The sequence below is a fragment of the Podarcis muralis genome, chromosome 12 (genome assembly GCF_964188315.1).
Source record: "Podarcis muralis chromosome 12, rPodMur119.hap1.1, whole genome shotgun sequence".
In the NCBI taxonomy this organism is placed as follows: Eukaryota; Metazoa; Chordata; class Lepidosauria; order Squamata; family Lacertidae; genus Podarcis; species Podarcis muralis.
Window position 1 is genome coordinate 33811284 of NC_135666.1, and position 13968 is coordinate 33825251.

The 13968-nt window shown below is 38.3% G+C and overlaps 1 protein-coding gene across 3 annotated transcripts in view; it reads right to left on the reverse strand.

Annotated features, from left to right (window-relative positions):
- SNX13 (sorting nexin 13) overlaps nucleotides 1-13968 on the reverse strand; it is a 64667-nt gene that overhangs the window by 33456 nt on the left and 17243 nt on the right. For all 3 annotated transcript variants that reach the window (XM_028750049.2, XM_028750046.2, XM_028750048.2), the window contains exons 2-6: nucleotides 8474-8586; nucleotides 7244-7346; nucleotides 5918-6007; nucleotides 2729-2850; nucleotides 357-478 (exon numbers count right to left, since the gene is read on the reverse strand). In XM_028750049.2, the coding sequence (XP_028605882.1) occupies nucleotides 357-478; nucleotides 2729-2850; nucleotides 5918-6007; nucleotides 7244-7346; nucleotides 8474-8586 (550 nt within the window). The remainder of the gene's footprint in view (nucleotides 1-356; nucleotides 479-2728; nucleotides 2851-5917; nucleotides 6008-7243; nucleotides 7347-8473; nucleotides 8587-13968) is intronic.

Below are 13968 nucleotides of genomic sequence, written 5' to 3' on the forward strand. Positions count from 1 at the left end.
CCCCCCCAAAGATAATTTCCTGTTCCCTTTGCTTCCCTGAAAAACCCTTCCTGGGGAGCAGGAGTATAGGAAATCAGGAGGAATATGAGTGGAGACAACTTGCACTCTTGTGTCAAACAATGGAACCCATAATGTTTAAACCTGATATTTATTTACCACTAGTAGATACATATTTAATGCCAAACTAAGGCACTTATGGCAATTAAAACCACTGTAAAAGAAGATAATGCACACACTAAAATCTTATCCGTAAGAGAGCAGCAGGTGAATGCATTGAGAAATAGCTGTAGGCTACCTTTTACACAACTCAATTAATTACAAATTTTAAAACAACATATGAAAGTTGTAGGCATTACCCTTAATCTGATCCTCTTTCTCTGTTATCCTTTGCTGAGCTTTTCTGAATACTCTTAGATGAGTGGTAAAGTCATCTACGAGCCGGGTGGTAAAATAAGGCTGCCAATCTACTTCTTTTGACCTTTCAAAATAAAGAAATACTACATAGACATAATGTTATAAAGCAGACAGACAATGCAATGCTAAACATGTTTTCTCAACAGTAAACTACATTGTGCTCAAAAGTGTCTTTACTCCCTAATAGCTTAAAGTTTGTTTGGAGAGGGTTTTTTGTCTGTTTTGTTTTGTTTTACAGTGAACTGTTTTAGGAGAGAGGAATTATGATTAGCATGTAATATTAGCATGTTTTTGGTTACAAAAAATGAATTCAAGTAATAATAATTCTTTCCAGTACTTAAGTTGCACATAGTAGAATACAACAGTAGGTGGCAAGCTTACATAAAAATGCTGCTCAAGACCTCCCAAGCACATGGATGAAGGAGGAAGGAATCTAGAAAGCTGTGATCCTAAAGGAGACACCTTTGATCAAATTGGCCAGGAGGATCAATGCAGAGATCAGAGCAGGGGCTTGCTCCAAAACTGTGCTTTGCTGAATTCCCATTCTCTTACGGATTTCTATGTAAAGTGGTCTGAACTTTGCCTATCTGTTTCTTTTATAAGTTATTTCAGCCACCTAAGAGCCAGTACAAAGTGTGCTGGTCTCCAACCATCACGTGTAGAAATCAGAATAGCAAACATCACCGGGTCTTGATGCTGCGATGTTACTTTCAGGGAAACCTTGAATACATTTCATGCATTTTACACTCAATTGCCCCTAAAACTAAGGGGATGTCCAATTATTCATAAATATGTAAAATGTACATTAAAATTCCTTATAGTGCAACAGCATGTCATCCAGACCCATCACTCTCAGAAATACTTGCTGCAATGATTTCAATGCATGTGATGGCAGAAATCTCACATATAATCAAACAGCTCATAAACATCTGGAATTACTTTTTAAATACATCGAAATATGACAGAGATGCAGCCCTTGGACCACTTCATGTTCTTTTCTAATTTTTTATGTCATAAACTTCTGGATTTTAAAGGAAACATATAGTTTTGTCTTTGAAAACCCATGCAGAAACAGGATGGAATGGAACTTTGTCCTATCCCATGACAAACTGACCCAATAATTTTTTTCCTGGAACCATTCCTATTCCAGAGAGACAAAACAAAACAAAAACCAATCCCAAATGTATGGCATTATGCTCTGTAAGTATTAGTAACACCTGGTGAACAATATAACCATTCAACAACTGAAGGTTATGATGTTAAAACTGTTTTGTGTAACACAATAAAATGTGTCTAGTTCTGTGAAATAAAGTATCTGATGATGTACTGGATCTAAATAAAGACTCCCACCTAAATAAACTTGCATTTAATGCCTAAAGGGAGATCAAGGAAGTTTGAAATGACTAATCAGCATCTGTACATATTGGGTTAGAAGCAGATTAATCTAGTTGCACTCCTTCTGAAACCAAAAGGATTTAAATCATGACAAATGATTCACATTCATTTCAATGAGAACTAAGTACAACTAACCTACTGTGGCTCCAACTTATCTTTACATTTTTAATAAATGCTGAAAATATGATCTGGAAAAAGATGTCCAACTTCTTCCTGCTTGTGAGAACAAGCAGTGAAACCACTTATATTTCAGTGAGCAGAAGTGAGAAATGTTAAAAACTTCCAGGATATGAAGGGTCATATTTCACAGAATAAAGATGATAATATTTGGCTGAATTTCACAAGTTACACAGCACCTAATTGCCACTTAAATACTTTCTCATTATGAGATGAAAAAGTGGTTTCTTTGATCAGTAAACTGAAATAACAAAATAAGTTCATAAGTTTCTCCTACCATTTGATATAGGCAAGTTTCCAAAGGTTGTTGATCATCATATGAAATGTCAATTACTTGTATACATCCACGGATAGCTCATTTGGTAGAGCATGAAACTCTCAGGGTTTTGAGTTCAAGTTACCCATGTTCGGTAAAATATTCCTGCACTGCAGAGGGTTAGACTAGACAACCTTTGTGGTCCCCTCCTATTCCTCAATTCTATGATTCTAGGTCGGAACCTATGAAATATTCCCCTCTCTAAAAAAGCCAAGTTGTCCTTGTAAGCAAGCAGCTGTAACACAAACTCACAAAACATGATATATGTGTGCAACCTTTTGTGATACCATCTATTTTTATTGCATGCAACTTACTGATATATTTCAAGGAAGCATTATGAACCATTTTTAATCTACTTTTGTAAGCTACTGGGATAATTTTGGGGAAGGTTTTGTGATTTTTTTGAAAAACAAAAGTAATTCTTACCTAGAAGAAAACTGAATTAGTGCATTTTGGAGAGCTTGCCTGATTTCAAGAAGAAAAGATTCATCGTCACTTAGTGTGTAATACCAATACTGGACATAGTCACGCAAGGAAAACTGGATAACCTAAAATTGTATAAAATTAGATAAATAAAATATTAAAATATTCATGTGTGTAATTGTTTCTACATTATCTGAAAATTGTGCTAATGCTTATAAGGGCTGAAGTTGTGATGCTGCCTGGTTCACACAACACAGTAAACCAAAGTTCACACAACTTTGTGGTGTGTTTCCCTCCTCCCTGCTAGCATTTGGAGAAAACAAACTACGATCCTTGGCTTAGCATTATATCTGAATCAGGATTCATGGTTTGCTTTGCTCCTAGCAATTGTCAATCTGTAGCCAAGGTTTGTTCTTGGGTTGCTGACCATAGTTTGTTAGGAGCAAAACAACCCTCGATGCTTCATGAACAAGCAGATAGAACCAAAAGCCCCATCTTAGGTGTCATTACAATAACTTATCGACCGTAGTTCATCATAACATGCAAATGAAGTCATTAGCGTGCGACACAATTGTCATTTAGAATGTGAGAAATTCGGAACACCAACATGAATCGCAATTCTGGGTGTGCTCATGATCACAAGCACACTGCAAAGCTCTTCTGCTGCTGGTCACTGAACACATTGGCTCAAGAGTACTTTACCTTTCGTGTTCTGGATCATAGCCACTTGCTATGCTATCAGACCTTAATTAGGCTTATCAGAGTGAGGTGTTTTTTTGCCATTATCTTGATTTACTTAAAATCAGGTTGGTTACAGTTGCATTTATACAGCGACTCTTGGTAGAGTACATCAAGGGAGAAGGAATGTTTGTGCAGGAGAGAGAAGGAGCATGTGTTGCATGATTTCACAAGTCCACTCCCCAAATGTCTAGTTTATTCTACATCTCTGTTACATGACAATACTGAAAAGCTTTTTCTGACTAAAGTAGCAGTCACTGCATTTTTAAACATGGCAAACTTCACAATTCCTTTCCCCAAACCTACAGTGAACTGTGGCCACAGGTACCTATGATGTAAAACTGCCATCAATAGTGTTTTCCAAATCTTACAAATAGCACCACAAGGCTTACTTTGCTTTTGAATTTAATTCCACAAATCTTAGAATTAAGCACTTACATAAAGGGGTTATGTTCTCATTAACAACAACAATATATAAAAGTTTCTTGTTGTTAATGAGAGCTTAAACGCCTTATGTATTTTGCAACAGTAGAGAATAATACAGGGGGAGGGAGGGAGGCTCAAAGCTTGAAATGTTAAGACAAAACAGCAAACAGTAAATTACGCTTTAAATCTCCAGATATCCAAACTAATCTCAGTATTTGTCTAGGAGTGATGTCAAGGACTCAAAGACACCAGGTCATGAAATCCACCCAGTGCTAAGGTAAATTTACCACCCCCCTACAAAAACATACAAACCACCCCCCCCACACACACACACTATACAGAAGTTTCCCCTTAGCTAATGAGTACAAAAAGTACAAAAGTATTTTTCCCTCAGTAATCATGCTGCTTGCAAGCTTTGAAAGGCTTTGAAAAAACCAGCAAAACTATTTTGCTTTTTGAGAATGACCCAGGGCAAGTTTGCGTACATGTCCTCTTTCCTTCTCTTACTTAAAGTGGAAATAAAGGAGATTAGAAATCTCCATATCTGTTTGCAGCAAATGATAGTTTACAGCTTGGTTTGGGATCCTAGTTTTCTTTAACCATAGTTTGTTGAGTTTGGATTAAAGAGCAAACTCTGGTTTGCTGCAAAAAAAGAAAAAAAAAGGAATGGAAGCTTCTAATCCCCTCCTCTCATAAATGGAGAAGGGATAAGCAGAGTAGGGAGTATGCAAATTAAAAATTCATGCCTGTTCCTATCACTGCATGGAATGGTTAACATATATTTTAGCCCTGATAAAGAGTTCTGCTCAAGATTCATAGAGCATTTGACTCTTTTTGGAGGGGGTGGGGAACCATTTATTAAATATTTATGTCCTCCTTTACATCCACAAGTGCATTTCCTCAAGGGTGCAGCACATGTCCTTTCAAAGTATGAATTTACATTAAATATAATGTAAATATAATACAGTGTCAGAAAGACTTTAATTTTTCAAGTTCTAAAAACCAGGGAGCAAGCAAGAGTAGTGATATACATTCCTTAACTGAGGAAACCACAATTCAATTCTAGATCTTGCTTGATGCTTCTGCAGTTCTGTGCTAGTTCTGTGCTATCTGTTTCTGGTTACATACATCAACCATGTCTGGGGCAAGGACCATAAGTCAAACAGTAATCATCGTCTGCCCCTTCCCCCCACCCTCCACTTCAACCAGAACAACCAAAGTCTACCTCGTGATAATTCAGAGCATAACCTAAGCATGTAGAATGACTGACTATAAACCATACATATTTTATAGTTGCCTTGTTTAGCAACTAACAACTGCTTCAGACCATAGTTTAGCATTACATGTAAACCAGCTCTTTTCGTAAGATCTTTTGAAGTGGACCCACAACAAGGAATGCAAAAACAATCCGGACAAGGTATTATTTAGCCAGTTTATTCTCTTACATTTTAAACCCCGTTTTCTTCCATCTTGCATGTCACCTTGGGCTCCATGTGGTACTCTGGCAGACACCGATTCAGAGGCTAGCCAGAAACAGACCTCCTTAGCTTCAGTAATATGGTAGCTTTAGGCACCTTCAGGTTATACTCATGTACTTATGGAGGAAACGTGTTGTATTGGCTATCTACAACTTCAACGCATATGTCAATAAATATATGAGATAGATGTGATCCAATGAAAACACTAATAAGTCCTTCAGTTCCTTGGGATAACAGTCAGAAAGTCCAAGCCGCTTCAAAAGGGGCTAACCACATTTAGGACATGATTTCTACCTGATCTATCACCAGAAATAATGTGAAGTGTAAATTGGTCAGAGACATACCATATTCAAATAAATGTGATACAGCCCAGTATGCTCATTATTTCAGCCCCAAGGAGACAAGGAATAAGAACATATGTGTACTCAATATATACTAGCTTGAAAGTTCTCCTATTTCAGCATCCCACAAAAAAATCTTACTATAGCAAATGTCACAGAATATCATGGCTATAGTCTGATTTACAATTAAATTATTTTTCAAAACTTACTTGTTGCAAAGGTTCATCAATTATATAGGCGCCAGTCAACCTCCTATCAATCTTAATAGGCTTGCTTTCCTGTTTCATTTCTTCTATGCACTTTGGGAGAGAATGGACACTTAAGTCAATTCATAAAAAAATTAAATTCTGACACATGCTTATGGTTTACGATGCAAAAAGGATTCAGCAAAGGACACACCTACTGGATTTTGTACTTCTGTTTTGTCTATCAGCAACCCTTTGTGTGAGGATACCATATTTAAAAACCACATGGAAGTGCTGTTAAGCCATGATCAAAATCCACCGAGATTACAGAGCTTGTAGCAGGTCCAGTGTTAAACAGTACATTAATGTAGTATAGTTTTCATCAATACAGTCAGACAGACACAAAAACAGATATATATCTAAGCATATTTTAATCAAACTGCAGGAAGAGAACCCGACGTTCAAGATTAAGTTTTAGGCAACAGCTTCTAGTTAATCCACTAAAAGAGAGCTTCATTGTTCATACCTTGTCTATCTTAGCAACTTAGAATCTAAACCAAAGGCAGCAAGCTTCCCGCATGTACTACAAGCACAAGCTTTACTTCGCTTTTCAGTCTAAGACTATGAAAGTCCTATTAAGTCAGCTTTACTTCGCTTTTCAGTCTAAGACTATGAAAGTCCTATTAAGTCAGCTGAAGAAGCAGATGTATCAACTTAAAGATGAAAGGTCTGGAATGGTGATCCTGCCAGGACAGCCAGCAAAAACCACTTTGGGGTTAATTTGCAGAAAATATACATAAAATACAATATTAAAAAAAGAGAGAAAGCTAAACTAAGTGATATGCAAGATGCAATGTTGCATTTAATGTATCTGGGTTTGTTCGTTGCTTTAAAAATAGCAGCTGTGCCACTCTCCAATCTGGATTAGACCAGATTGAAATAAAGCACTAAACTCCTCTCTACATGCCCCACAGTCCCAAACCTGATCCACCCTGACAGAAATGCTATCACGCATTTCATGCATCATCTTGTTGAACTTTCAGAGAGAAATCACATGAGAGAAAAAGTCATTTGGGAGTTCACACACATCATCATGTTATTCTGTTTATAAAGTACTTCACGATTCTTACTTTATTTATGACTTCATTTTCAGTATAACCAAAATTGATATATCAACCATCAGCAGAAGTTGTTTAATAACAAAGGTTGGGGGGGTGTTCTTTAAATTGCCTATAATACATTTCTTTGCTTGCTAACTTGAAAAGGAAATGTGGCAGATAGCATGAGCACAATAAAGTTTGACTTGCGGAGAATAAATTGCGAAAAATAATGCCAGTATATTTTGCTTACCTTAGTAATACCAAACGATGTTGGAGGAAGATAGGAGTGTTCACACCGTTCAAGGTACGTCTCTGAGTTGTTTTTCCCAAACAAGAGTGTTACCACAAAGCCCCTAGAAGAATAAAACTATATTGTAAGTTTCAAACAGTGAGATAATCTACTAACTTTCTAAATAAAAAATAGCCAAAACTTGTTCCCCAAGCCTCCACCTACTCAGTGCTAAATGAATGTTGTTTAAATACTGCAAAAATATTTGTATTAAACAAACTTATTTTTTGGAACACAAACCCTGCTTAACATCTTTGAATTAACTTCATTCTTGTGAATTTACCAATTCATCCATAGCAAAAGTTAATACAATATGGTATTAACTTATGGTAAGTTATTCACATTTTTACCTTTTGCTCCTCTCTTTCCAGGCACACCTCTGTGCTTAAAAGCTCTGAAGCAGCAGCCCCCCCCCCCCCCGGAGCTTTCCCTGTGAAAACTTGCTCTTTAGAGCTCAATTGGAGGAAACATCAATTTGCGTTTTCTGCAGATTGACATTTGCTCCGACTGAATTTAAAGATGGGACTTTGCAGACAAAGCTCTGGAGCAGCAGCAACAACAAAAAGGGCGCTTGGATACAGAGCTTTTAAGTGAAGACTGTGCCTGGAAGGAATGGAAGTGTGGATAAGCCCTAAGTTGAGTTGCAGCATTCACAGAAAGAAATGGGTTTATAGGAATAGATGAAAATAAAACAGAGAAATTATTTATGCATTTAAAGTGATTTCACTTTAACCTGTCTTGAAGTAAGCCTTGGGTGAATATGGGTTGTACATTTTCATAATAGTTAATTTGTCCTTGACTGAACTCTTCAACTGAGGCCTCCACACAGTCAAGGTCTGGTTGAATTTTATCTCATAATGGGTATAACAATGTGCTATCAAAAAACGTGCAGGTACAGTGAAGTAATTTACTTAAATAAGCTTGATTATCTTGAAAAGAAGAAGAAAGGATGAATAATACTGCCAAACAGATGAATAATAATAACAAGGTTCTTTATCAATGTTCCGTCTTTGCAGACATCAAGAAGCTGGGGACCTATTTAAGTAACTTGTCTTGCTGACTATAATCTCTTTTTGTTTGATCCTTCTTAAAGGGAACATATTTATCAAAATAGTTCTAATTACACTGCATCGTTCTTAAGTACAATGCTTTCTTTACATATATCAAACACACACAAAATAGCATACTTACCCACCCACGAAGCAGAGAATATAAAATGCAAAGTAAAATATAGCGAATGGTCCAAATGTTATTAGAAAAAGCACGACGCCAAGGCTTCCCCATCCCCATATGGAAAGACTGGTCTGGAATACAATAAGACACAAAACAAGCAATGTTTACATTTTGTATCAGAAACAGTAATAGCCAAATCTCTCCTTACACTTTTGCTACTTAACAAAACAATGTTTCCTTTCTACTGAAATAAATAGATGACAGATAGAGGAAGCCAATTTAGAATAGCTAGGCTTACTTTAACAAGGTCTAGAAGCAGTTATACATAGCTAGTACTGAGAATGAGGGGGTAAGGGGAAGGGTGCATGTTACAGTAGCTTCCTCCCAAACCCTAAACTCCCATTTTTTAGGGGTGAGTTGAGTCAGACACACATGTAACAGAGAGGCATGTTGGCCCCAGACTTCTTCTAATGCACATTTTAAGCACACACACCCCTCAGACAAACATGTGGCTTTACACAGAAATAAATTCTCTTGAAATTATTGAGACTTCAGTTCCAAGTTATGTTTCAGGAGCAAGGTAGAACAGATTCATATGAACGGAATGTATTTTTATTTTAATAACTACAATATGGTTTGCTTTTACGACGAAGAACTGATGATCACTGAGATTCACTGAGAAACAATTAACTCAGATACATTAATGCCTAATAAGGTAATCCACAAATGGATATGCAGACCCTAAGCCTGCCATAGGAGGTGGTCTGAAAAAAAGCTGACCGAATCACCACAGAATGCCAATCACACAGTCGTGATATTTGTCAACAGCTTTCAGCCAGGGGGGTACCATGGGCACAATTATGTTGCTTCTTAAAGGGAAACAAAATTTATTGTGGCCACAACTTACTTTTAAACTATTCTTAACATCCAAAATTTGCAACCATGGTTAGAAGTCAGTTATGTTTTGCCAAAAAAACCCAAAATCAAAACCCAAACCCCAGCACTGGTGACCTAAACAATAAATATTGCTAGCTTCCAAACTGAAAGGGAAAAAGAAATGCCTTTGTAAGAAAGAAAGAAGGATGAAGAAAGGAAAAAGGAAGAGAGAGAGAGAAAAAGCGCGAGCCAGGCAGGCAGATGGCCAGACGGGAGGGGGAACAATACAAGTCCATGAGATGCTCCTGTGATCTTCCCTAAAGGGGTGGGCCTTATTTTTCTTTTTATTATTTATATTGTACCGTCTATATACACAGAGCTTTTATAAAGACAGGTTTGACTGGTCTCTACCTTAGAAGAAAGACAGAAGGGAAACATCAGAGGAACCAGGGGGAAAGAGAGGGCATGGTAAATGGGAAGAATGTGTGATTACTTCAGTTGCACATACTTTAGCTTAGGGCCAAACCAGATGTGAAATTAACTGTGTGAAAGGAATCAATGTGCAGACTTTGTATTAGGTACTTGGCAGCAGTGGCTTAAGCACTCTCTCCTCACTCTCCAAGTCTCCACAATCCCAAACCAGCCCAGGCTCCGCTCAGCAAGTGCTGTTTACACTACACAGCATATGCACTTTGGCTGTAATATGACATCAAGTTTGACCCTCATTTAGAGCAAGGTACTTGGACCAGGAGAATGTTCAAAAAGATTAAATATACTAGGGAAGGGGGTTAAATTGTTCATTCTTGAGGAATCAGGAACTAGCCAGAGATATAACATTACTGGTGCAAAAAACCTAGTTCTAGAATATAGTTGACCAGTTGTGCACACAGGGTAGTGCTTGTTAAACCTTTTTCAGCCCAAGGGGCCATTCCTTCATGGACAACCTTCTGGGGGCCACATGCCAGTGAAGGGTGTGGCCACAGACAATGGATGTGACTTTTACCCATCCCAAGGGCCAGAAGACCTGGATACTCTCATTTGGTCCCCTGGCCAGATGTTCCCTACTCTGTGCTAAAGGTTGAACTTGGTGAGGTCAGTTGAACTTGGTTAGAGTATCATTAAATGCTAGTTAATTCTTCCACCAATATCACTGGGCTCAAAGACCTTTAATTTGGCACCATTATTTCATTAGTGTGTGAGAAAATGCTGCAATATAAAACATAGTTATGACTGCTATACAGAATTCTGTACAGCCTTCTCTTCCCTTCTCCTTCCCTCTTTTCAAATGCAATCCCTGAGGGGAAGGGGGTGGGGTGAAAGCAAAACTGCAAGTCTTTTGATGCATCAGAGGTTTATCTAGGTTAGTTATGTCACTTAAGAGTTAGGATGCCAGCAGCAGCACAGCCTTTACTGTAAGAGATGTTTCTGCTGCTTACTTAGCCTTAATATCATTTTGCAAGGATTTGTAAGATATACATCTTACAATATCCCAAAGCAAACATATTCCTCAGAACTGTGGTATGCATGAAAACCATATATCTCTCTCTTTTTCTTTTTTAAGAAAATGGGAATATGAGCACCTAGGGACTTCAGTACACTTTAATGCTTACTAATTAAAATAATTACCGTACGTTCACTGGTAAATGTCAACACTACCTTCTCTACACAAGGTGCTTGTGGGCAGTATGGTTGTTTTTCTTACTTTTTTAAAAAATAGTCCTTTTAACAGCAAGAGAGAACCCAGCTCTGCATTAAACAGAATCATAGAATCAAAGAGTTTGAAGGGACCCTAGGACTAATCTAGTCTAACCCACTGCAATGTGCGCACACAGCAAAATTCCAAGACTGGGGGCAATGCAGAAAGGATCTGGGATAATCTCATAATGTTTGAGAATAAAGAAAGAGAAACAAACTTCTGCTGGAACTTCTGGGCAAATTTCACCATGCTATTTCACTGAATAGTGCCTGGCTTCCCCAGTAGCAAAAGTAGGATCAAGTTGCTCCTAGAAAGAAAGCTAGAGCAATCAGTCTTTTTTTCTGCAAGACAGATAACTGAACTGTGAGTGATAGAGCTTATTTAGATGGAGCCAGCTCACTAAAAATAGAGCACACAAATCTATAAATAATTTCATGCAAAGCACAACAGAAACCATTAATTGTGCTACTGTAGGATGTGAAACTTGCCACATATGAAAATGAAGAAGAAAGATGTTCTATATAGTTTTAGTAACACATAAATGGGGGTAGGAAATATCTACAGCAGAATTGTCTTCATCATGATTGACTTTATTTCAACCACTGGGTGCCCAGGCTACTGCTGCTTTTCATTTTTCCAGGGACACTGTCGACTCGTGGAACTCACTACCCCTTGCCTAAATTGCTACATTATGTAAGGAAGACAGCATTGCTTACCAAAAGGTGATGATCCCAACCTCATAGCCTAGCCTAGGCCCTAGCCTCTTTCCCTCAAATATAGAGCCTCAATGTCTGGATTCAGTTATTTCAGGCTACAGTAGGCAAATTCATTTTCTCTGCACACAGCATATAAAGGAGAAGATATATTCCGACTATGATTTTGTTCCCCATTCTCAGGAGATATATATGAGAAAGAAACAGTCAAGCACTAAATCTCCCATCTTAGCTGAAATAGTACAGTGAAACAAAAGCAACATAGCACGATATGTACTTCTGCTCCCAATACGCACACATTAGCTTCAGGCGCTGAGACAATCCTGAAGGTCTGGTCACTAGACTGAATGCACAACATAAACACAGCAGCATCTGTCGTCCCTGCTATACCAGATCTTACCACATAGCCATAAACCAAATTGGACCACAGAAAAAGCAAAGAGAAAAGGTTAGTGCGTACATACTCTTGCAAAGACCACAACAGAGAACATTTGAACTTAGACTAATCCTTTTCATTTCCAAGCCAAGAGATAAAGATCACTCAGGTGCAGTTTATTGGTTAAGTAGATTATTTCTATTTTGAGTTTTACTAGTGTCACATTACTAAAAGTGGGGTTTCAAAACACACGTCACAATGCTACCAAAGTTAAGTACCTTATATCTACACTGAAAAACATGTTGAACTCTCCCATTGAAATCACTGAAGCTTACAAATGGTTCATTCATAGATATAGATATATAGCTATAATATCACTATTCAGCTATAATCCCAGGACAGTTTATAAAACCCCCTGAAAGTTAAAATCAGCTAAAAGCCATAACATTATAAAAGCAACATCATTAAAAGTGCCGCTTAAAAGCTCAGGAAAATGAAAATTACTTTTCCTGGTGCTAAAAGAATAATAAAGTGAGAGTCAGTGCATTCAATATAGCAAAGCATAATGCAATCATAATCCCCAGTCCCCGTTAATAATGTGACAGCTTTTTTTATGAACAAACTGTAGTTTCCAAACAGTATTCAAAAGTAGCCCCAGGTTTAGAACATTATATTGGTCTAACCTGCAAGTTATCAGAGCATGGATAACTGAGGCCAGGCAATCTCTGATCACATAGGCTGGTCCCTTACCTTTCGCGCCCTGACCTGACCACAGTGATCCATGCAACGGTCACCTCCAGGCTTGATTACTGTAATTCGCTCTATGCGGGGCTGCCCTTGAAGCTGTCCCAGAAACTCCAGCGGGTGCAGAATGCTGCAGCGAGGCTCCCCATCTGCCATGGGAGCATATTCACCCAGTGCTTTTCTAGCTGCACTGGCTCCCGGTGGAGTACAGGGTCAGATTTAAGATGCTGGTTTGGACCTTTAAAGCCCTTCACGGCCTAGGTACCCTCGTACCTACGGGACCGCCTCTCCCGGTATGCCACACAGAGAGCCTCAAGGTCCATAAATAGCAACATCCTAGTGGTCCCGGGCCCTAAGGAAGTTAGATTAGCTTCAACCAGAGCCAGGGCCTTTTCAACTCTGGCTCCGGCCTGGTGGAACGCTCTGCCTCATGAGACCAGGGCCCTGCAGGATCTGATTTCTTTCTGCAGGGCCTGTAAGACAGAGTTGTTCCGCCTGGCCTTTGGTTTGGAGCCAATTTGATTCCCTTCCCCTCTTTCTTTTTTCTTTTCCTTTCTCCTCCTGCGATGAGGCTACATTTTAATATTTCAATATTTTAATGTTGTATTTTAATTTTGTTTTTAAGTTGTATTCATTCAACTTATTTTTATTATTGCTTGTTAGCCGCCCTGAGCCCGGCCTTGGCTGGGAAGGGTGGGGTATAAATAAAAATTATTATTATTATTGTTATTAATCTAGCTGCAGCCCTGAACTGGTAAAAGACAGGCCTTGCTCTTTAAAAGCAGAGCAGGAGGGGCATGTCAAGTGTTGGGACAATGCCTTTGCTTAGAACTTTGCTTAAGAACTGTTGCACTGTATTTCCTGTACTTGGTGTGATACTGTTTGCTGATGTTATCAATAAAGCTTTTGGGATTTGCTTAGCCAAGCATCTTTCGTCTGAGGGTGGGAGCCTGGACATTAACAATCCTGTTTGTAAAAGTCATTTGTATTGACTCTAGAAGCAATTTGTTCTAAATCTTGCAAGCTTTTCTTCATTCTGGTAGAGAAGACTACTGTAGGAGCAATATTTACCAATAGCCTACTGTAGAGATCAGAGCTAATCTAGGCC